The sequence below is a fragment of the Podarcis raffonei genome, chromosome 2 (genome assembly GCF_027172205.1).
Source record: "Podarcis raffonei isolate rPodRaf1 chromosome 2, rPodRaf1.pri, whole genome shotgun sequence".
Taxonomy (NCBI): Eukaryota; Metazoa; Chordata; class Lepidosauria; order Squamata; family Lacertidae; genus Podarcis; species Podarcis raffonei.
In genome coordinates, this window is record NC_070603.1 from 115562372 (window position 1) to 115586848 (window position 24477).

Consider the following 24477-nt stretch of genomic DNA (forward strand, 5'->3'; position numbering starts at 1 on the left):
CACTTCCACCTCAGCAAAGAATTTTTGATACAGAAATCTCCTGGACAGAAGTCTCCCTGTTTGGATTACAGGGAGGGCTCAGCCTCTGTCTACCTTATTGCACACTCATTACACACAATGTCTTTTGCCGTGTCCTGTATTCTCCTCAAAGAAACACTCCAGAGACACAGGAACAGTGACAGTCAGCAGCAGCAGCAGGAGCAGCTAGACAGATTAGCTGGGCATTTTGATCCAGATAAGGAGCAGAGGGAGAAAGGTTATGCAGAATACACCCCCCCATGTTGCCCTTAGGTGTGCTCAATCTTCACCTGCTTCATGACTCCACCTTGCATGAGAAAGGATGGAGCTCCAGGAAACAGGAAGTGGTCCTTCAACCAGCCAGGACATCTCACCATCACAGACAGATCCAGTCTCCTGCTGGGGAGTCAAGAGTGGCCCTGGGATGGCAGAGAGAGGAAGGGAAGGGACCAGCGCCAGAAGGAATGGCAGGGCTCCAGATGCTCCCTTGGACCGCCCCCTCCCTTGACACCAAGGGGAGCTCCTCTTCTGGGGCTGAAAGCATTGGCATGGAGGTTTGGATTTTGTCAGGACTGCAAGGAAGGGGGGAAAGGAAACCTAAAACACACCCACCCATGGACACACTGGAGACTGAATGAAAATAGGCCCCCCATTTCTTTCTTTATGAAGGGGCAAAGGCTGTGCACTTTGTATAGATGCAACTACAACCCACAACTGGAATCTTCTGGGTGCATTGAGCTCCCCCCCAGATAGAATAGATTCCCTCAGCATCTTGCCCCACCTCCAAGAAGGCAAGTTTATCTGGTTAAAGTGTTTGTTTGGGACAGAATTATATTGTATTTCTCTGAAGGATAGACTCTTTATATCAGCAGTAATAAATATATTAACTGGGTTATGAATAGCAGTTTTGATACTGTCAACATGGACTTTGTCTGAGGTTTCAGACATACCCATTTTGTTCAAGAAAAGATGCAGAAAATACTTTTCCTTTTTGATTCTGGGCACTTGACTTCTCCCATCCTGCTACCATCAAGGAAAACGTTTGGGGCAGATATCCAGGGCCCCACTCAGCAGCAGCAACAGGGGGAGGAGAAGGCCCCACAAACATTTCCCACATTTTGAAGTTAAATGATACAAAGCCCCCTCAAGAATCGACAGAAGCTTACCAGGGTACCTTTCCTTCTAGTCAGCTATTCAGGCTCCTCATTCCTCCCCATTTCTCTATGGAGGGTCAAAGGCTATGCACTTTGTATAGACGTAACTACAACCAACATCTGGTATCTTCTGGGTGCACCAAGGTAGCCTCCTTCTGCATTGTCAGGAAGTGACAACTGTCATGGAACAATCCCCAGTGTCTCTGCAGAAAATTTTACTGATGGGCTTTTAGGGGCAGGGGAGAGAGGCAGTCTGCTAGGTGGATAGGGTTGTGGGATAGAAATGTCAATAACCAAAGACTGAACTGGAATAAATGTGTAACCTGCCTCAAGATTCTTTGTGGTTGTTTTGTGCTTTCACATTAACTAAATCTGCTGCAAAACAACAACACAAATGGAAGTGAGCTGGAAGAACTTGACGAAAAAATAGGATTTTTTAAAATAAACAATAGACTGGCAAAAATAAGAGAAATAAATACTTAAATACCCCTATTAATATAAATGAAATAAAAGAAGGAATTGTGACTTCTAAGAATGGTAAAGTCCCTGGTCCAGATGGTATTTCTATAATGAATTACAAAAAAATGGAAGAGACCATATTACCGGTGTTAGAAAAAATAATGAACCAAATTTTAGAAGGAGGACAAGTGCCAGAATCATGGCAAGAGGCCCTAATTACATTGATACTGAAATATGGATCCAATTTAGAGTAAATTAAAAATTATAGACCAATCTCATTTCTAAATTCAGATTATAAATTATTTGCAAAAAAATTAGCCAATAAATTGAAAAAGATCCTGGCAAAATTAATAAAGAAAGATCAGTCAGGCTTCCTACCTGGAAGACAAATTTACAGCAACGTAAGATTGGTAGTAGATACAATAGAATACCTAGAAATGAGACCAGATAAAAAGGCAGCCCTGATCTTGGTGGATGCGGAGAAAGCATTGGATAATGCTTCAGGGGCATTCATGCAGAAAACTTTGGAAATGATGAGTTTGGGTGAGAAAATATGTAGTGGTATAAAAGCGATTTATAATTCCCAAAAGTTCAGACTAATTATAAATGGTGAAACATCAGAAGCTTTTAATATCTCTAAGGGAACAAGACAGGGCTGCCCTCTTTCTCCTCTCCTCTTTATCACACTTCTGGAAGTGTATTTGAAAGCAGTAAGAGAAGACCCTAGAATAGAAGGAATTAAAGTTGCACAAAGGGCCTATAAGGTCAGAGCCTTTTCAGACAATCTAATATTTACAACAGAAAACCCTCTAGAGCAGCGGTTCTCAACCTGTGGGTCCCCAGAGGTTGTTGGACTACAACTCCCATCATCCCCGAGCTCTAGCCTTGCTAGCTAGGGGTGATGGGAGTTGTAGTTCAGCAACATATAGGGGCCCACAGGTTGAAAAAGGCTGCTCTAGAGTATTGTAGTAATATTGGAAAAAACAAGGCCAAGAATAAAATACAAAACTCAGACTTAAAAGAAAGGGGAGGCTTTTCCCTTCCAGACCTCAAAATTTACTATGAAGCAGCTTGTCTGACTCGGATTCGGGATTGGATTAAATTGGAGAAAGGAGAGGCAATAGAACTGGAAGGACATGACAGCATATTTGGTTGGCATGCATATTTGTGGTATGGGAAAACAAAAGTACACAAAGGACTCGACAATACTATAATAAGTTTTTAATAAAGGTATGGGGAAAATACAAAGAATTATTGGAACCCCAAACTCCATGGTGGCGATCACCCATTGAAGCACTATCACTTAACATGTCAACAATGAAAGGAATATGGCCAACATACAGAGAATTACTAACAGAACAAGGAGGAAAGTTAAAATTGAAAGACTATGATGAGATATAGGAAGATTTAGTGATGGTGATGGATATTTGTTGTAAGAAAGAAAATCAATAAAACATATTATAAGAAAAGGAAAGGAAAGGAAAAAGAAAGGCGTTTGGACAATTTTCACGATTCAAAATTAATAAAGAAAAAACAAAACTCCTGGTAAAAAAATTAGATATACAAGAAAAAGTAAAGTTAGAAATAGAAACAGGACTTAAAATTACTAACAGAGCAAAGTATTTAGGAATTTGGATAACCATGAAAAACATTAATTTATAGAAAGACATTTATATTAAGGTATGGAACGATATTAAGAAAGACTTAGAAATCTGGAGTAAATTAAAACTCACGTTGTGGGGAAAATTTCTACAATCAAGATGGTAGTTTTACCAAAAATGCAGTTCCTTTTTCAATCAATTCTGGTTCTTAATGGCTTAAATTGTTTTAAAAAATGGCACAGGTATTTGGCAAAATACATTTGGCAGGGCAAAAAAAAAAAAACAGAATTAAATTTAAACTATTAACAGTAACCAAAAACAAAGGAGGGTTTGGAATGCCAGATTTTAGGATCTACTATGACGTTGCCTGCCTGGGGGCCACCAGGTGGCGCGTTGGAAGATGGCCGACAATAACATCTCTCTGACCCATACGAGGTAATTAAGGGGCTGCTATGGGAAGTATGCAGTCTTCCTACCCCCCCCCCAGAAGACGGGGGGGCGCTGCCTTGCCAGCGGTGTTCACAATGCACCCCCTGATCCGAGAGATGGGGGTGCCTAACACTTGGCACGAGCCCTCGGTGAAGTCAGATCTTCCTGATGCCGATTCCAATTAGCGCGTGCTGGTTAGCTTCAGCTTGGAATTATAATTGGAAACATAGGATTGGAATGAAGCTGAAGCACATATATCAAGTAATGTTCGAGAGATAAGACTGCTGATTAATGGATCTCTGTGACCGGGAGTGACGGATGGATAAGTAAATCTTCTGATGAATCACCACTAGGAGACTGTATTGTATTGTATTGTATTGATCTTTATTACGGCCATTGGCCCATCACACGACAGTTTCCAATACCAACATAATGTACTTAACCCTCCAAATTTAAAACCACCAAAACCCTCCAAATTTAAAGTAGGAGACTGTATGTTTGGAATGAAGGGGGGTGGAGGAAAAAACTTTTTTTTTCTTTGCATGATGTGATATTAATAACCCTTCACCCCAGATAGAAATAAGATCGTTGCGTTTTTATTAATCACAAGCAGGAATTCAAGAACTGTGTGGGATGGATTATAACAGGAGAGAGGATTGGTGAACGGTGAGAAAGAGGAAAATTTTCATGACGCAGTTAAAAAATGGCGTCTCGCCAAGACAGGCTTGCCGGAGAAAGGAGGACAGGGGGAGGAGAATCAGGATTATTTGAAAGAGAAGGAATGTTGGAACGCAAACTTGACCTGACAGAGCCTCCTGACTCATTTGATTTATTTGGCAAGCCTGAGAAAAGTAAAGGACAGACCGAAGATTAATTTTTTTTATGGAAGCGCTGAACAGAGGGTGTCCCTGAGTGCTATGATCTTTGGACAGTACAAAACCCACACAAAGCATGCCTGTTTTCAATCTGCTTGTGAAAATTATCAGAGATCGCAAAGAAAGGAATATATGATAACAACAAGAAGAGAAAGAAAGTAATAAAGGACTATCTGGATTGAACTGGATAGAACTGTCTAATTAAAGCAGTAATATAAGTGATGTTTGGACTCGTTCGTAGTTTTGGACTCGTGCGGAGCTTGATGTATGGGTACCCCCAACAAAATTTAAAATTTGGCTGTATAATTTGAAACTAATGTGATTTGGATAATGTGATGTGATTGGCCTGTTAATAAAAATTATTATTTTTTTAAAAAAGAAGTTGCCTGCCTGGTCTAGCTCAAGGAATGGATGATCTTGAAGAATACTAAATTACTGGATATTGAGGGCTGGGATAATATAGTGGGGTGGCACGGCTACCTGGGTTATAATAAAGCAAAAATCCACAATGGATTCCTAAATCACATTATTAGGAAAGCCTTATATGAAGTTTGGGAAAGGAACAAAAAATTATTAGAACCAAAAACCCTATGGTGGTTGTCACCAATGGAGGCAGAGGCAGTAAAAAGAAAAAATATGGATTCAAATTGGTTGACGTATAAAGATCTTTTAGAGGAAGTAAATAATAGATTACAAATGAAAAAATATGAAACAATAAGACATACAGGAATAGGCTGGTTTCAATACCATCAATTAAATGCAATTTTTGAGGAAGACAATAATGTAAATGGATTTGATACAAAATGATTTGAAATATACAAAGAATTGATTATAAATGATGATAAAAATTTATCCAAAATGTATAAACTTTTATTAAATTGGCACTTAGGAGACAAAGAGTTTAAAGATGTCATGGTCAAATGGGCACAAGATATCGGTTATTCAATTGATTTAGAAAAATGGGAAAACTTATGGAAAAGAGACATAAGATTTACAGCATGTTATACAATAAAATAATTTTTTTTAAAAATGATGTACTGATGGTATCTTAAACCCTCAAAATTGGCTAAAATGTACCAAAACACCAGTGGAAAGTGTTGGAGGTGCAAACTTAAAGAAGAGAATTTCTTCCATATGTGGTGGACGTGCCCTAAAATTAAATAATTTTGAGATACCATTAATGAAGAATTAAATAAAATGTTAAGACATACTTTTCCCAAAAAAACATTTTTTTGGGCCTATTAACAACAGACATCCCAAAAGAAACCAAAAGAATATTTTTGTATGCAGTAACGGCGGCCAGGATAGTAATGGCTAAAAATTGGAAAAGTAACATAACACCAACAAAAGAAGAAAGAGTTCTTAAATTGTCAGGATATCTTGAATTGGCCAGACTTACAGGTTTAATAAGAAGTTATTCTAATGAGAAAATAAGGAGAGAGTGGGAAGTCTTTATAAATTATACGAAGAGAACCGATTTCCAGATTCATACTTGGCTTAGTTTAGAATAAAAATCTCACAGGTAATTAGAATAATTCTCCAAAAAAATAATCATTACAGACAACCAGTGATATGAAGAATAAAGAGCCGCATGGAGTTAGTTAGAAGTCATTCCCCCCCCCCTTTCTTTTTCTTTTTTGGTGTTTTTCGTTCTTTTTCCTTTTTTGGAGAGAATATAATGTTCTGTATTTTTTATTGCATATTATGTTTAGATCCTTGTAATTTTGTTTTTCAATTTTCTTCTGTTTTCTATTGTTTGTTCGATTTATTCAATGCTTGTTTGTGTGATGTAGAAGTATAAATTAAAAAAGAAAAAAAGAGGGTCACCAAATAGCATGGCCCCCCATTTTAGTTTGAGGACTATCCCTGCCTCCAGGTCTGGTGTCATTTGGATGGATACTGGAATCAGCAAGGGAGACCCACATGACCTGAAGGTGCTGCTATGGAATGCCAGGTCAATGATTCATAAGACCACTGCCATCCATGACTTGATCGTGGATGGAGAACTTGACCTGGCATGTTTAACAGAGACCTGGTGGGATGAAGCAGGTGGACCTGTCCTTGCCACTGCTTGTCCACCAGGTTTCTCTTACGCACAGCAACCCAAGTCATGTGGGCAGGGGAGGGGTGTGATTTGCAGTGATTTGTAGGAAGTCATTAATTTGCACCAGGCGTCCTATTGGGAAGACCCAGTTCTCTGAGTGCATGTTCTTGAAGTTGGACAATAGGGGCAGTACAGGATTCCTTTTGGTGTACCGACCACCCTGCTGCACCAAGGATTCCCTGCCCAAGCTGCTTCAGGTCGTGGCAGATGTTCTCCTGGAGACACCTAATTTGGTTGTCCTCAGGGATTTTAACATTCACGCCGACACAACCTTACAAGGGGCCGATTGGGACTTTGTGGAAAGCATGGCCTCCATGGGCTGTCCCTAAATAAGTTTGGCCCAACTTATAGTCGCAGAAATGCCTTAGACCTGGTTTTTCTCCTCTATGGATGTTGGTGATCTGACACTAAGTAAAAGCGAAACTAAATAAGTGCCATGTTCAGATCACTTCCTGGTGCAACTGGACTTCTCCACAACCCTTCCCCTCTGCAGGGAGGTGGGATCCGTTTTGGATGGTCCGCCACCGCCACTTAATGGATCCAAATGGTTTCCAGAGAGTGGCAGGGGATGTTTTATCCCATGTTGATGGCCTTTCAGCTGATTCCTTGGTGGCCTGTTGGAATGTGGAGTTAACCAGGGCTATTGAGTATCTGGCTCCAAAAAGCCCACTCCGATTGCATGGAGACCGGACAGCCCCATGGTTTTCCAAGGATCTGAGGGCAACGAGACGGCTAGAGCGCCAGTGGCAGAAACCTCATTCTGAATCTGACCGGACACGGGTTAGAGCTCAACGTTGAGCCTACCAAATGGCGATAGTGAAGGTGAAGAAAACCTTCTTCACCCCCTCTATTGCATCTGCAGAAAACAGCAGAGGAGACTCTTTCAGGTGGTTTGCAATTTAATGGAACCATCTCTCCAATGGCGCCCGGTACAGGCCACATGATCTCCTGCAATGATTTTGCAAAGTTTTTTGCAAATAAAGTCGCTCAGATTAAGAGAGGTAGACTCCCCCGTGGGAGCAGGGCGGGGGCTGGTGAGTGCTAGAGTCCTGTCTAGTAAAGTTGTGTGGGATCAATTCCATTTTTTTATGTCCGAGGATGTGGACAGGCTGCTTAGATGAGTGAAACCAACCACCTGTCTCCTTGATCCTTGCCCATCCTGGCTCATAAAATCTAGCCGGGAAGGGCTGGGCGATGGGCTCCGCGGGGTGGTGAATGCTTCTCTCTGTGAGGGAGCCTTCCCAGACACACTCAAAGAGGCAGTTACAATGGTACCTCAGGTTAAGAACTTAATTTGTTCTGGAGATCTGTTCTTAATGTGAAACTGTTCTTCACCTGAAGCACCACTTTAGCTAATCGGGCCTCCTGCTGCCGCTGTACGATTTCTGTTCTCATCCTGAAGCAAAGTTCTTAACCCGAGATAATATTTCTGGGTTAGCGGAGTATGTAACCTGAAGCGTATGTAACCCGAGGCACCACTGTATTAAACTGCTTCCTAAAAAAAAAATCTTTAGACCCAGCCAATATGGCCAACTATCGCCCAGTCTCAAATCTTCCATTCTTTGGCAAGGTGAATGAGTGGGTGGTTGTTGAACAACTCCAGGGACGCTTGGAATATGTGGACCATTTGGATCCATTCCAGTTGGGATTCAGGCCTCATCATGGGACTGAAACTGACCTGGACACGATAATTTCCGGCGGGCTAGGGACAAAGGTGAGAGCTATTTCCTAGATCTGCTGGATCTTTCAGAGGCTTTTGACACCATTGGCCATAACATCCTTCTGGACCAACTAGAGGGGCTGGGAGCTGGAGGAACTGTTATACACTGGGCCGTGTTCAGAAAGTGGTGTTGGGGGTTGAGTGTTCAGACCCCTGAGCTCTCACTTGTGGGGTGCCTCAGGGTTCCGTCCTCTCCCCATGCTTTTCAGATTTCTACATGAAGCCGCTGGGAGAGATCAGGGGGTTTGGGCTGGATGTTCATCAGTATGCAGATACCCAGCTCTACTTCTCTTTCAAATCAGAACCAGTGAAGATGATGAAGGTCCTGTGTGAGTGTCTGGAGACGGTTGGAGGATGGATGGCAGCTAACATATTAAAGTTGAATGCTGACAAGGTAGATGTCCTGTTTTTGGGAGACAGGAGGCAGGCAGGTGTGGAGAACTCCCTGGTCCTGAATGGGGTAACTGTGCCCCTAAAGGACCAGGTGCACAGCCTGGCGGTCATTTTGGATTTGCAGCTGTCAATGGAAGCGCAGGTCAGTTCTGTGTCCAGGGCAGCTGTTGACCAGCTCAATCTGGTACGCAGGCTAAGACCCTATCTGCCCTTAGACTGTCTTGCCAGAGTAGTGTATGCTCCAGTTATCTCCTGTTTGGACTACTGCAATGTGCTCTACGTGGGGCTACCTTTGTAAGTGGTCCGGAAACTGCAACTAATCCAGAATGCAGCAGCTAGACTGGTGACGGGGTGCAGCCGCCAAGACCACATACATTAAAATGGTTTCTTCCCCGTGCGATAGTTGGTGTCTTAGAAGGTGTCTATATGGATGGCAGCTCTTTCCATATTCAGTACATTTAAATGGTTTCTCCCGTGTGAGTTCGTTGATGTTTCCTAAGGTGTCCATTTTAACTGAAGCTTTTTCCACATTCAATACATTCAAATGGTTTCTCCCCCGTGTGAGTTCGTTGGTGTATTCTAAGTGCTTCACTTTTAATGAAGCACTTTCCACATTCAATACATTTAAATGGTTTCTCCCCCGTGTGAGTTTGTTGATGTCTTCTAAGTGTTCCATTTTGACTGAAGCTGTTTCCACATTCAATACATGCAAATGGTTTCTCCCCCGTGTGAGTTCGTTGGTGTCTTCTAAGGTTTCCAATTACACTGAAGCTCTTTCCACATTCAACACATTTAAATGGTTTTTCCCCTGTGTGAGTTCGTTGATGTAGTCTAAGGTATCTATTCTGACTGAAGCTGTTTCCACATTCAATACATGCAAATGGTTTCTAGCCCGTGTGAGTTCGTTGGTGTAATCTAAGTGTTCTATTTTGACTGAAGCACTTTCCACATTCAATACATTTAAATGGTTTCTCCCCCGTGTGAGTTCGTTGGTGTATTCTAAGGTGTTCACTTCTACTGAAGCTATTTCCACATTCAATACATTTAAATGGTTTCTCCGCCGTGTGAGTTCGTTGATGTCTTCTAAGGTGTACATATTGACTAAAGCTCTTTCCACATTCAATACATTCAAATGGTTTCTCCCCCTTGTGAGTTCGTTGATGATTTCTAAGGTTTCCACTTCCACTGAAGCACTTTCCACATTCTATACATTTAAATGGTTTCTCCCCCTTGTGAGTTCGTTGATGATTTCTAAGGTTTCCATTTCCACTGAAGCACTTTCCACATTCAATACATTTAAATGGTTTCTCCCCTGTGTGAGTTCGTTGGTGTAATCTAAGTGTTCCATTTTGACTGAAGCACTTTCCACATTCAATACATTTAAATGGAGTCTCCCCCGTGTGAGTTCGTTGATGTCTTCTAAGGTCTCCACTTCCACTGAAGCTCTTTCCACATTCAATACATTTAAATGGTTTCTCCCCCGTGTGAGTTCGTTGGTGTATTCTAAGGTGTTCACTTCCACTGAAGCACTTTCCACATTCAATACATTTAAATGGTTTTTCCCCTGTGTGAGTTCGTTGATGTCGTCTAAGTGTTCCATTTCGACTGAAGCTCTTTCCACATTCAATACATTTAAATGGTGTCTCCCCCGTGTGCGTTTGTTGATGTCTTCTAAGTGTTCCATTTCGACTGAAGCACTTTCCACATTCAATACATTTAAATGGTGTTTCCCCCGTGTGAGTTCGTTGGTGTATTTTAAGGTGTTCACTTCTACTAAAGCTATTTCCACATTCAATACATTCAAATGGTTTCTCCCCTGTGTGAGTTCGTTGGTGTATTCTAAGTGTTCCATTTTGACTGAAGCTCTTTCCACATTCAATACATTCAAATGGTTTCTCCCCTGTGTGAGTTCGTTGGTGTATTCTAAGTGTTCCATTTTGACTGAAGCACTTTCCACATTCAATACATTTAAATGGTGTCTCCCCCGTGTGAGTTTGTTGATGTCTTCTAAGTGTTCCATTTTGACTGAAGCTCTTTCCACATTCTATACATTTAAATGGTGTCTCCCCCGTGTGAGTTTGTTGATGTTGTCTAAGGTTTCCATTTCGACTGAAGCACTTTCCACATTCAATACATTCAAATGGTTTATCCCCTGTGTGAGTTCGTTGACGTTTTCTAAGTGTTCCATTGTCCCTGAATCTCTTTCGATAGTCAGTACATTTAAATGGTTTCTCCTCTATGTGAGTTCGTTGATGTGTCCTCAGTCTTCCACTGTGACTAAAGCACATCCCACATTCCATGCATTTAAACTGTTTCTTTTTTCTTCCCAATGAATTCACAGATGGCTCCATAGAATTCTGGCCATCATCTTCCTCACCTGTTTGGGAGTGGGGGAGGGGGAAGAGAATCCTGTTAAGACTTTCAAGAAAGACAAGAAAGGAACTGAACACATTTCAGTCCCACTATGCACCTTCTCTTATTTTAACACTGTCTCTTTTCTCCACTTTCCTCTCTATGTTCCAAACTTTTAGGAATGCAGGTGAGATAATGGCAAGAAAAACACATGATCACTCCATTCACACTTAATAAACTGCATTATTTTATAATCTGTGGTGGAATTGGCTTCTTAGACTTCCGGGGTCGGCGCCATCGGCAATGGCGGATTCCATCTTTGAGGGAGTTAGCTCCGCGGAAATCGGGTCTTGCAGCTACGGCGAAGCGGGGACCCTTCAAAAAACTGCAGGCGGGTGAAGCCTGTGATAGTGGGACTCGGCGGGCACCTTCAGCGCCCCCCCAATTTGCAAAGGAACCCGGCTCCGGGCTCCGGAGCGAAACGGGGTGAGCGGCGCGGTGCTGAGAGTCAATTGCTTCTTCCATGGAGTGAAGCCGCACAGCTGTTGCCGGAGAGCGCTGACTTTTTTCCTGTGACAATTCGGCTATCAAAACAACTACCCGTGAGTAGGTTAAACTTAAAGATTTGAAAACAAGGGAAGAAAAAGCACTAATTTGGCACCGAAACGGGAAGGCTTAAACAGGAAGTCCGCCTTCCGTTTCTTGTAAACAGATCAAAGCAAAGATCATCTAAGCTAAGACCTGGAAAATCGCTTTAAAAGGACTTAAATCCTAACATCAATACAAGAGATCTCCCTCCCTGAGTTGCAGGAGAGGGGAGGGAAGAGGGAGAAGTATTTTTGCCTGCAAAAAGAGAGGAAAAGAAACAAAGACCACCACTTAATGCCTGGGAACGGGCTGTCAAGGGACAATAAGATTGCCGTACTGTGAATCGCGCTGCTTATGGATAATGTAACCTTTTGACAGTTAATTCTGCAAGAGAGAAACTTTGATTCTGACTGGTTTCTCCGGACTTTAAGGAACTGTAAATTAACTGAAATTGAAACTGTTGCTTATTTTGTTAAATAGGGGACTTGGAAAAGTTATTTTAATGCAACAAGTATTGACTGTTACTGTGTCCCCCTAGAGGAACTTTGAAATTGTTACAACTGGCCAGGGAATTTTCCACTTTAAACCGGCCAGGGGAATTTTCCACAGCAAAACAAACTCCGGCCGTGGGATTGACCTTGAGCTTCAGATAAAGTGTTACGGCAGACTCGCTTCAGGAAAAAACAACAAGATCTGGTAAAATTCGGCAGCAGCGAAGAGCATCAGCATCTGGCCCTTCTGCACCACCAGGGGCAGCATCTGTTCAAGTTGGGTCAAAAGGAATGGCATCTGAAGATGTTTTAGCTTTGGCATTAGGTAAGATCAATGAATCTTTGGAAAAATTAAGCAAACAAGTAGCTGAAGCAACAACTATAATTGACCAAAACACTACAAGCATCAATAACTTGGGACAGAAGGTGAACTCTAACACAGAATCTATTGAGAAATTGCTGCAGGAATCTACTTTGACCTGAAAGACAGTTGAAGAAGCAAAGGAAAAAGCACTGGCCGTAGAGGAAAAGATACCACCGATATGTAGGCAACTTGAGGACCACAGGTCGATGTTGTGCATGATTGAACTGAAGGAAAGACAGACAAATTTAAGGATCAGGGCTGTACCTGAACTTGAGAAAGATAACCTAAGTGACTTTCTTATGCAGGAATTTGCAGACTTTTGGAACCTAGAGTCAGATAAGCAAGATATCAAGATAGTAAGTGCTTTCAGGCTTGGAAGAGGGGGGAGAAAGAACAGAGAGACTGTTTGATTACCCTCCGAACAAAAGAGGAGAGAGACAAAATATTGAGTCTGCATTTTCAGAAGACCTTGGAAATACATCACTCAAGAGTGGAGATATTTAAAGACATTCCGAAATACCTTCTGGATCTTAGGTCTAACTACGGAGATCTGGTGACCCTGTTGAGAAGTAATAGAATTGTTTTCAGGTGGGAATTCCCCCAAGGCCTATCTTTTACCTTCAAAGGAAGAAAGTTAAAAATAAGATCAGTGGATGATAAATAAAGATTTTTGAAAGATTACGGAGAAGATCTGCAGAAAGAATCTGAAGAAGAGCCAAGAGCATTAAAACCAGGAATACTAGACATAGCATCACTATCTTTTGGATTGGACAACTCAGAGAAAGTGATACCACCGACAGAACAAGAACAATTACTGGGTGCAGTTGGAGGAAAAGTAAAGTAACCACGCCATGGCTCTGCAACTATTAAGTTGGAATATTAATGGTTTTAACTCCCCGGAGAAGAGGGAAAAAGTCTTTCATTTATTGAAAAAGGAACAATTGGACTTGATTTGTCTGCAGGAAACACATGTGATAAGGCTACATAGGAAAGTATTGATCAATAAAAGATTGGGTCAAGAGTTTATTTCATCGGATAAGGTTAAAAAAAGAGGAGTAGTGATTTTTGCAAAAGAGAGCCTATCACCGAAATTTATTTTTAAAGATGACCAAGGAAGATTCGTGGCAATTGAAATTCAAACACAAGGAGAGAAATTTTTGATAGTAGGAGTTTATGCACCAAATGAGGGGAAATCTGAATTTTTTAAAAAGTTGCATGAGACATTGCTGCACTATATGGATTACATTATCATGATGGGAGATATGAATGGAGTGGTATCTACAAATATGGACAAGGCACAGAGACAGGTAGTCACTAAGGATGGCAGACTACCAAAAACCTTTTTTGAGATGACTGACAATATGGATTTAATTGACATTTGGAGAACAAAGAATCCCTTGGGTAGAGAGGGAACTTTCTTCTCTGAAGCCAAAATGACATGGACGAGAATTGACCAAATTTGGATAACTAGAGGACTGGCTCCTAAGATTCGAAAAGTGGAAATTTGCCCTAAAACTTGCTCCGACCATAATGCTGTGAAAATGGAGATGAAACTAACACCAACTGGTTCCTTCAGATGGAGGATGAATGACACCTTGTTTAGAGACGAAGAGGTTACCAAGAAGGCCCAAAAGACCTTGAGAGACTATTTCGAGATAAATATGAACACTACCATTGGAAAAAGAGTAATCTGGGACGCAAGCAAAGCGGTTATGAGGGGGTTTCTAATTCAAGAGAATGCAATAAAGAAGAGAACTCAAAATGAGAAAAAAGATAAAATTTTGGAGAAAATAAAAGAGGGCGAGAAGAAACTGAGAGCGAAACCAAAGTCACAAGAGATTCTGAGAGAAATAAAGTTATACCAAGTCCAATATATGAAAATGATGAATCAGGAAATAGAATGGAAAATTAAACAGATGAGACAAAGGATGTTTGAATCGGCTAATAAACGTGGGAAACTGTTAGCTTGGCAAATGAAAAAAAGACAAAAACTTAACACCATTACTAATTTGGAAGTGGAAGGAAAGAATATACAGAATCCAGTGGAAATCAGAAAATGTTTCCAGAGGTACTTTAAACAGTTATATACACAAGGGCCACAGAAAGAGATTGATATAGACCAATTCTTAAAAACAAATGGATTACAAAAAATCTCTCAAGAAAACAAGTCAATGTTGAACTATAAAATAACAGAACAGGAGGTAGAAGGTGCCATCCAGAATATGCAGTTGGGCAAATCTCCAGGGCCGGATGGTTTAACCTCAAAATACTATAGATCTTTGAAAGATTGGATAATTCAACCACTAAAGGAGGTTTGTAATGAAATTTTGGAGGGGGAAAAAGCGCCAGAGTCGTGGAAGGAAGCCTACATTACACTTATACCGAAAACTGAGTCTGAAAAGACACAACTTAAGAACTACCGCCCTATATCCCTGCTTAACGTGGATTACAAAATTTTTGCAGATATTTTGGCTAAAAGACTAAAAAAAGTATTAGTGGAGGAGATACATAAAGACCAAGCTGGCTTTCTCCCGGGCAGACACTTGTCTGATAACACGAGAAATATAATTAACATTTTGGAAAAAGTGCAAGTGAATATTAATACTAAAGCAGTCTTAATATTTGTAGATGCGGAGAAAGCTTTTGATAATATCTCTTGGAGTTTTATGAAGAAAAATCTTCAGGGGATGGGGGTTGGTCATGGCTTTGAAAATGGTATAGGTGCAATTTATTCAGAACAAAAGGCCAAACTAATTGTTAACAATGTGGTGACAGAGGAATTTAAGATAGAGAAAGGGACACGACAAGGCTGCCCAATTTCCCCACTGCTCTTTATTTCGGTCCTGGAGGTTTTGCTAAATATGATCAGAAGGGACCATCTGATTAAAGGTATACAGGTCGGAGCCAAACAGTACAAATTGAAAGCTTTCGCAGATGACTTAGTACTGACACTACAGGAGCCAGAATCTAGTACTAAAAGAGTATTGGAACTGATTCAAGAATCTGGTCAAGTGGCAGGATTTAAGTTGAATAAGTTAAAAACTAAGGTTCTCGAGAAAAATTTAACACCGATTGAGAAAGAGAGGTTTCAGAAGGAGACAGGTTTAACACTGGTTAAGAAAGTAAAATACCTGGGGGTTAATATGACCGCTAAGAACTTAAATTTATTTAAAGATAATTATGAGAAATGTTGGTCAGAAGTGAAAAAGGATCTAGAAATATGGTCAAATCTGAAGCTTTCCTTGCTAGGTCGAATTGCTGTTATAAAGATGAATGTATTGCCAAGAATGTTATTTTTGTTTCAATCATTGCAAATTTTGGACAAAATGGACTGTTTCAAGAAGTGGCAGAGAGACATTTCTAGATTTGTCTGGCAGGGCAAGAAGCCCAGAATAAAATTTAAAATACTAACCGATGTAAAGGAAAGAGGTGGATTTGCCCTGCCAGACCTTAAACTCTATTATGAATCAGCAGCATTTTGCTGGCTGAAAGAATGGCTGCTTCTAGAGAACACAGACATTTTGGACTTAGAAGGCTTTAATAATGTTTTTGGGTGGCATGCATATCTGTGGTATGACAAGGTTAAAGCACACAAAGCATTTAAAAACCATATTGTCAGGAAAGCATTGTTTAATGTCTGGATAAGATATAAAGATTTACTTGAAAACAAAACCCCAAGGTGGTTATCACCGATGGAAGCGAAGGCTCAGAAAAAGCTCAATATGGAGGCCAAATGGCCGAAATATTGGGAGATTTTGGAACAAGAAGGAGATAAATTGAAATTGCAGAGTTTTGAGAAACTAAAAGATAAAGTGCGAGACTGGCTTCATTATTATCAAATAAGGGAGGCTTACAATTTGGACAAAAAAATTGGCTTCCAGGTGGAAAAATCAAAATTGGAAACAGAACTGTTAGACCCCAAAACTAAGATACTATCAAGAATGTATAACTTGCTGTTGAAATGGAATACTCAGGATGAAACGGTTAAATCTGCTATGATTAAATGGGCACAAGATGTTGGACATAACATTATGTTTGCTGACTGGGAACAGTTATGGACCACAGATATGAAGTTTACGGCATGTAATGCCTTAAGAGAGAATATTATGAAAATGATATACAGGTGGTACATGACACCAGTCAAGCTTGCAAAAATCTACCATTTGCCCGATAATAAATGTTGGAAATGTAAAGATAATGAAGGCACATTCTTTCACCTTTGGTGGACGTGCCCAAGGATTAAGGCTTTCTGGGAGATGATATATAATGAAATGAAAAAGGTATTTAAATATACCTTCTTGAAGAAACCAGAGGCCTTTCTCCTGGGCATGGTCAGCCAATTGGTGTTAAAAGAAGGATAGAACTTTTTTTATGTACGCTACAACAGCAGCAAGAATACTCATTGCAAAGTACTGGAAGACACAAGATCTACCCACCCTGGAAGAATGGCAGATGAAAGTGATAGACTATATGGAATTGGTGGAAATGACTGGCAGAATCCAAGACCAGGGAGAAGAGTTGGTGGAAGAAGATTGGAAGAAATTTAAAGATTATTTACAGAAACACTGTAAAATTAATGAATGCTAAAATGATGTCGGAATGAAATGAAGCGGTTTTAGCAACAATGTTAACAAGGAGTATGTAAAAATGGATTGTTAATAGATGAAAGTATAAAGTTATAATATGTTAAGATAAAAAATTAAGATAAAAACAAAGAGGGAAAGGATTTGCTGAATTATGTATTCGAACTGGAATACAAAAAAGGGAGGTGTGAGGAGGTCAGGGAAACAAGTAAATGAAAGGCAAGACATGGAAAGATGGATTTACTTTTAATTGTTTTTATTTCCTCTGTATTTTGTATCTTTTGTTTTCTTTTTTCTATTTTCTTATTACTTTTGTAATTTCTTCTGAAATTTTAATAAATATCATTAAAAAAAAAAGAGAAGCCTGTTAATAAGACTTTCAGGAAAGACAAGAAAGGAACTGAACACATTTCAATCCTAATATGCACCTTCTCTTATTTTAACTCCTTTCTCCACTGTCCTCTCTATGCTCCAAACTTTTAGGAATGCAGGTGAGATAATGGCAAGAAAAACACATGATTCACACTTAATAACTCCATTCACACTTAATAAACTGCATTATTTTATAATCGATGGTGGAATTGGCTTCTTAGACACATTTCTGTATTTCTCTTTTTCCAGGGAGGAAATGATCACAGGCTCAAGTAGCACTCTCTCCTATGACTAAGAAGTCAAACTTTTTGTTACTATGCCACAGGTAATTGTAAAAATATTGCAATATATTAGAACAGGCACCCCCAAACTTGGCCCTCCAGATGTTTTGGGACTACAATTCCCATCATCCCTGACCACTGGTCCTGTTAGCTACGGATGATGGGAGTTGTAGTCCCAAAACATCTGGAGGGCCAAGTTTGGGGATGCCTGTATTAAAACATAAGAAGAGTCTGCTCGATTGGGCAAAGGCCCACCTAGTCCAGCATCCTGTTCTCACAGTAGCCAGCTAGATGCCTGTGGGAAACCAGCAAGCAGGATTTGAGTAGAAGAGCCCTCTGCCTTCCTGTGCTTTCAGTCTAATCCTCTTTTTCAAGCTATCCAAGTTGTTGGCCATCACTCCTCTAGGATGGAAGTCCATAGAAGTCCATTTAGAGTATTGCTCATATTTTGGGCAATAGAATGAAAGGTGTTTTAGCAGAAAAAATTCATGACAAGCAGGCCTGCTTTCTACCAGGACGTCAGATGAAGGAGAATATAAGGAATATAATTGATATTATTGAATATTTGGAAGTAAGAAATGAGAAAAAAGCGGCCTTAATGTTTATTGATGCTGAAAAGGCTTTTGATAATGTTTCATGGGCTTTTATGAAAAAGATAAAAGAAAAAATGAATTTTGGGGAAGCATTTGGGAGAGGAATTGATGCAATTTATTTTTACCAACAGTCTATGCTGATTGTTAATAAGGTTATAAAAGAAAAGTGTAAAATAACGAAGGGGACAAGACAAGGATATCCCCTATCACCATTATTATTTATTTTGGTATTAGAGGCCCTGGTGAGAGAGAAAAAGTGGATAAATTAATTACAGGAATAACAGTAGAAAATAAAGCATATAAATTAAAAGCTTCTACAGTTCACCTTGTAATTACAGTAAAGGATCCCATAAATACTCCACCAAAGGTAGTAAAAAAAGATACAGGACTTCGGTCAGGCCGGAGGCTTTAAAGTAAACAAGAATAAGACTACGTTTTTGGTAAAAAACACAATGGAGCAAGGCCAAAAGGAATTACAACAGAAAACAGAGTTAGTTATACATAACAAAGTCAAATTCTGAGAGATTTGTTTGACAGCTAAGAATATTAATATTTTTAAAGACAATTACAAGAATGAGTGGAAAGAAATAAAAAGAGCTTTAGAGATATGGGGAAGAATGGATTTATCATTTTGGGGGAGAATATCAGTAATAAAAATGAATGTATTGCCAAAAATGTTATTTTTATTCCAATCAGTCCCGGCAATAGGCAACGTAGGATGCTTTGAAAAATGGCAAGGAGATCTATCTAGGTTTATCTGGAAAGGGAAGAAACCAAGGATAAAAAATAAATTATTAACAGATGTAAGAGAGAGAGGAGGTTTTGCTCTGCTGGATTTGGAACTTTATTATTAAGCATCCTGTATCTGCTACAACCAGGAATGGATTACATTGGAAAACACAGATACTGTATTTTAGACCTGGAAGGACATGAATTATGGATAGCATGGATATTTATGGTAGGAAAAAGCCTAGGTGCATAGAGCTTCTCAGAATCATAGAGTAAGTAAATCAATTTTTAGGGTATGGGAGAAGTATAAAAATTTGTTTGAGTAAAAAACAAGCTGGTGGCTTTCCCCCTTGAAGCAATATCTCTGAAAAAAATTGAATATGAGAAGTAATTGGCCGACTTATAGAGAACTCTTAACTGAAGTTGAAAACCAACTGAAATAAAAAGATTTTGAAGAGATAAGGGAAGCTGTAACTGACTGGTTACAGTACCATCAACGAAACAATATCTTTAAGATAGACATGAAAAAACTATTAAAAGAATTGTGTCTAGGTGAAAAATTCCAAAAAGGTAGAAATGCAATATACGACCAATAGAAAGCCAAAATTATTATTAATGGAGAGTTTGGAGAAGAAATCAACATCTTTAAAGGTACAAGACAAGGATGTCCCCTATCACCAATGTTATTTACAATAGTATTAGAGGTTCTATTAAAGAAAATAAGGCAGGACAACCAAATAAGAGGAATAGCAGTTGGTGAAAAAAGATACAAGTTAAGAGCCTTTGCAGATGATGTTATGATCACAACAGAAAATCCCCTACAATGTACACCTAGAATATTGGAATGCATAAACGAATATGGCAGATTAGCAGGATACAAATTAAACTATGGGAAAAGCAAAATACTAGTGAAAAATATGGAAGAAAAAGATAAAGTGAAATTACAAGAAATTACAGGATTGGAAATTAAAAAGAAAATAAGGTATCTTGGAATAAATTTAACAACAAACACTATAGACTTAAGTAATGAGAACTATGGGAAAACATGGAATGAAATAAAAAATGACTTGCAAGTATGGGGGAAAGTAAATCTTTCCTTACTAGGGAAAATATCGGTAATAAAGATGAACATATTACCAAGGATGATGTTTTTATTTCAAAGTATCTCAATACTAGGAGGAGATAAATGTTTTAATAACTGGAAAAGAGATTTGGCTAAATTCGTATGGTCAGGGAAAAAGCCAAGAATAAAACACAAAATAATGATAGATAAGAAGGAGAGAGGAGGATTTGGTCTCCCAGACATGGAGTTATATCATGATGCGGTGGGTCTGACCTGGCTAAAAGAATGGATCAAATTAGATGACTCGGATGTATTGGATTTAGACGGAATAGAGACGAGATTTGGATGGCATGCCTATCTAATAGATGAAAAAGTCAAAGTACATAAAGGCTTCCTAGGGCATATAGTCAGAAAGTCTATATATAAAATATGGGAGAAATATAAAAGACTCCTAGAACCGAAAACCCTGGTGGGCATCGCCAGCAGAAATTGTCGCAGTGAAAAAATTAAATATGAAAGAAAATTGGGTTACCTATAAAACTGTATTAAAGGAAGAAAACGGAGAATTGGAATTAAAGGATTATACAGAAATTAAAGCTCACATTAGTGATTGGTTCCAATATATTCAAATTAAGTATAGATTAGTGAAAGACAAAAAGCTAGGATTTGAAAAAAAAATATCAAAATTCGAAAAATATTTAATACAAGAAAAATCAAATAATATATCTAAATTGTATAATCTGATCTTAGAGTGGGAAACAAAGGATGAATTGGTTAAAGCATCAATGATTAAATGGGTGCAAGATATTGGGAAAAATATTATGTTTGAACAATGGGAAAAATTGTGGAAAGAAGATATGAAATTCACTATGTGTTATATACTGAAAGAAAATTACCTCAAAATACAACATAGATGGTATTTAACGCCTGAAAGAATAACAAAAATGAATAAAAATTGTAGCGATGTCTGTTGGTGATGCAACACTGGAAAAGGTACTATGATACATATATAGTGGAATTGTTTAAACATCAAACAATTTTGGGAAATAATATATAACGAAATGAAAAAAAATGTTTAGATATTCATTTAGGAAAACACCAGAAGGTTTTCTATTGGGAATAGTACCAGGAAGCCTAAAGGAAGAAGACAAGACCTTATATTTATACGCAACAGTAGCCACAAGGCTACTGAGTGCGAAAAACTGGAAAAGTGGTATTGTACTGACAAAAATAGAGTGGCTTGCCAAATTATTGGAGTCCTACAATATATCCAAAACAATGGGAGAAATTGGAAGGATATCAAAAGAGAAGATAGATAGGGACTGGAAGGTGTTTAAAAGATACTTGCAAAACCATATCAAAAAATCAGAACTCCTATTAGAATAAACAAGTTCCGTTTCAAACACTGAAATACTAAATAAGATGGATAACAATGTGTAATAGAAAAAGAAGTATGAAATTAGGCTAAAGGTGTGTGAAAGAAAGTAATAGAAGTGGGAAAAAATTGCAATTGAGTAGATTGGAAGTCTAACACAAAGGTGGGATGAGGGGTGGTGGATGGTGATGGGAAAAGGAATTATTTGTGGGATTGAGTGTAAGTACGTTTGAACACTTTTAAGGATTGTATGAAATGTATGTTTGTATGCTTGCATATCTGTATTATATGTGGATTAATGATGAACTATTTTAACAATAAATTTTTTTAAAAAAATTTAAAATAAAAAAAAGGTTTTAGTTATGAGACATCACAATTTCAAAAAGAACTCTTAGGAAGTAACATAAAAAAATCTGTCTAAAATGTATAACTTGCTCCTAGAATGGCATACAAAGGATGAACAGGTCACTTCAAAGAAGAAGTGGGTACCTTTTGCTATATGTGGTGGTTATGTAAAATAACAGTATTATTTTGGGAAATGGTATATAATGAATTGGAAAAAAATGTTTACAATAAATTTTGTTAAGAAACCAGAAGTTTATTTATTTGGAATTACAGGTACTGAGATCCCAAAAGACCAGGAAAGACTATGTATGTGACAACAGCTGCACAGATGTTATTATCTCAAAGATGGGAAGATGCAACAATCCGAACTAGGGAAGAATGGTGAGCTAAACTGCTGGACTCTGCCGAAATGGCAAAATTAGCCATGAGACTCAGGAATCAAGAAAACAAGGACTTTAAAAAAGAATGGGGAAATTTTATAATTTACCTATGAGATTACTGCACGCAAATCAAAACGTTAGCTGGACTTTAGGAATCACTTGTTGTCAGGGAATCAGGAGCAGGAGCACTGGGGAGAGAGGATTGGGAGAGCGAAGGGGAAGAATCTGAGGGCAGCGTAGGGGAGTATGACAGTGGCCCGAGAGATTCCATGAGCTTCTCCAGCGAATCAGAAGATTCCCAGAAGGGGGCGCCGATGGTCAGGGCAAGGGGGGTCCCAGGGGGGACGCACCAGAAACAAGGAGCCAGAGGGGAACCCCAAAGCAGCAGTGGAGGATCGGGACCAGTTTCCCCACCAGAGCATAGTGGGGGGGAGGAGTCACATGTGTCAGGGCCAGCGTCTCCTCCAGAGAGGGAGTCAGGGCTGACCACGCCTCCATCGGAGAGTGGGGGAACGGAAGGGAGGTCAGTTGCAGCTAGCCCCCCCGAAGGGGGAAGCAGTGGCAGCAGCAGTGAAACGGTCAGGAGGAAAGCTGCTGGCTGGGCGCGCGCGCCAAGTTCAAATGTGCAGGCGCGCGGAACAGCAGGAGACCCGGATGGGGAACCAGCTCCTAAAGCCCGCCGGAGGGAGGGAGAAAGCTCAGGGGAATCAGCGGGAGAAGAGGCTAGAAAGGGCGGAACCCCGGCGGGCAGGCGGACCCAGAGGAGGAAGGAGCAGCGGAGAAGGTGGAGCAAGGCTAGGATCTTAAATTGGTGTCAGGGGGGAGGAGACTCAGACGGAGCATCAGTGGTCTGACACTTTAGACGTGGGGCTGCGCGCTGCGGCTCTGGAAGTGAAACTGAACTTCAATAAAGACTTTTATACTTAACAACGAAGCAGCGTTGGTCCTTTGTGAGCTGGGACCTAGGGCAGCCCTGACACTTGTAAATAAGTTTATGGACACTTTAGATAAATGAGAACTGTGGAGAATGTATCTATACAGTGGTACCTCATGTTACGTAACCCTCTGGTATTTTTCCGGGTTTTGCCGCTCGCACGCGTAGAAGCACTCTATTACGCCGTGTGCGTGTGCAGAAGCGATCCTCTGGTTTGCAAAAACCTCGGGATCTGTCATTTATGATGCTATAAAAACATTATATCAAATGTTTTTGATATAAACTTGTATTTGTAAAAACCAATAAAAATATTTCAAAAAAAGGGGAAGTCCATAGATTGACTATGCTTCTGTTGATTCATCATTTGCAAACCCAGAAATAGGTGTTCCTGTTTTTGAAGTTTGCCGCGGTAACCGAACGTGCTCCTGAGCTCCATTTTTACTGTTGCGCAGCAAATTTAAGTGCCCCCCATCCTAATTAAGGCTTTTTTTCATTCCGTTTTACCCTTGAGCAGCTAATTTAAGTCGTCTCCATCGTAATCAAGGTTTTTTTCATCCCATTTGTTCCCTTGCACAGCTAATTTAAGCCCCCACCCATCAATATTCAAGCCGTTTCTGGTTGCAGTGTTCTGAGGTGACACTTGCTGCTTTAGTTTTTTCCTATTTTTTGCATTTTTGTTTGTGTGGCTTTTTCATTTTTGACTGAGGCTTAGTTTTTAGCTTTATGATTGATTGATTGTGGAAAGGGATAAAAGCTACCCATTCAAACAATGACTATCATCAATGCAGGTACGATTTTTTTTTTTATCATCGACAATACTGTCTTATTTATTTTATGGTACAGAACATTGATTATTGCTTTCTTTTTATAGATCAATGGTCTTGTTAGATAGTAAAATTCATGTTAAATTGCTGTTTTAGGGGTTGTTTTAAGAAGTCTGGAATGGATTAATCCATTTTGCATTACTTTCTACGGGACAGCACGCCTTGGTTTTGGAACGCTTTGGTTTTGGAAGACTTCTGGAACCGATTAAGTTTGAGACCCGAGGTACCACTGTAACTCCTAAGATTTAAAATCCTGGAGGGAGAAAATCTGCCCCCACTACTTTATGAAAGGGATTCAAGAAACAAAGAGCTGCAGAAGGCCTCACCCCTTCCTTCTTCCTGTCAGGAACTTCCTTCCATTTGTCTCCTCTCCATCTTTTCCTCTTTCTTCCTCCACCATCCATCTATCCCTGTCCCCATCTCCTCTCCCCTGGAACTCACCAGATTTCT

The 24477-nt window shown here is 39.6% G+C and overlaps 1 protein-coding gene across 1 annotated transcript; it reads right to left on the reverse strand.

The window, feature by feature from the left end:
- Positions 1–9513: 9513 nt before the first annotated feature.
- On the reverse strand, positions 9514–23321 carry LOC128408777 (oocyte zinc finger protein XlCOF22-like). The gene is made up of 2 exons (XM_053378800.1): positions 23317–23321; positions 9514–10424 (listed from the first exon to the last, which is right to left on the reverse strand). The coding sequence occupies exons 1-2, from the start codon at positions 23319–23321 to the stop codon at positions 9641–9643; spliced, it is 789 nt and encodes a 262-aa protein (XP_053234775.1). The 3' UTR covers positions 9514–9640.
- Positions 23322–24477: the final 1156 nt, after the last annotated feature.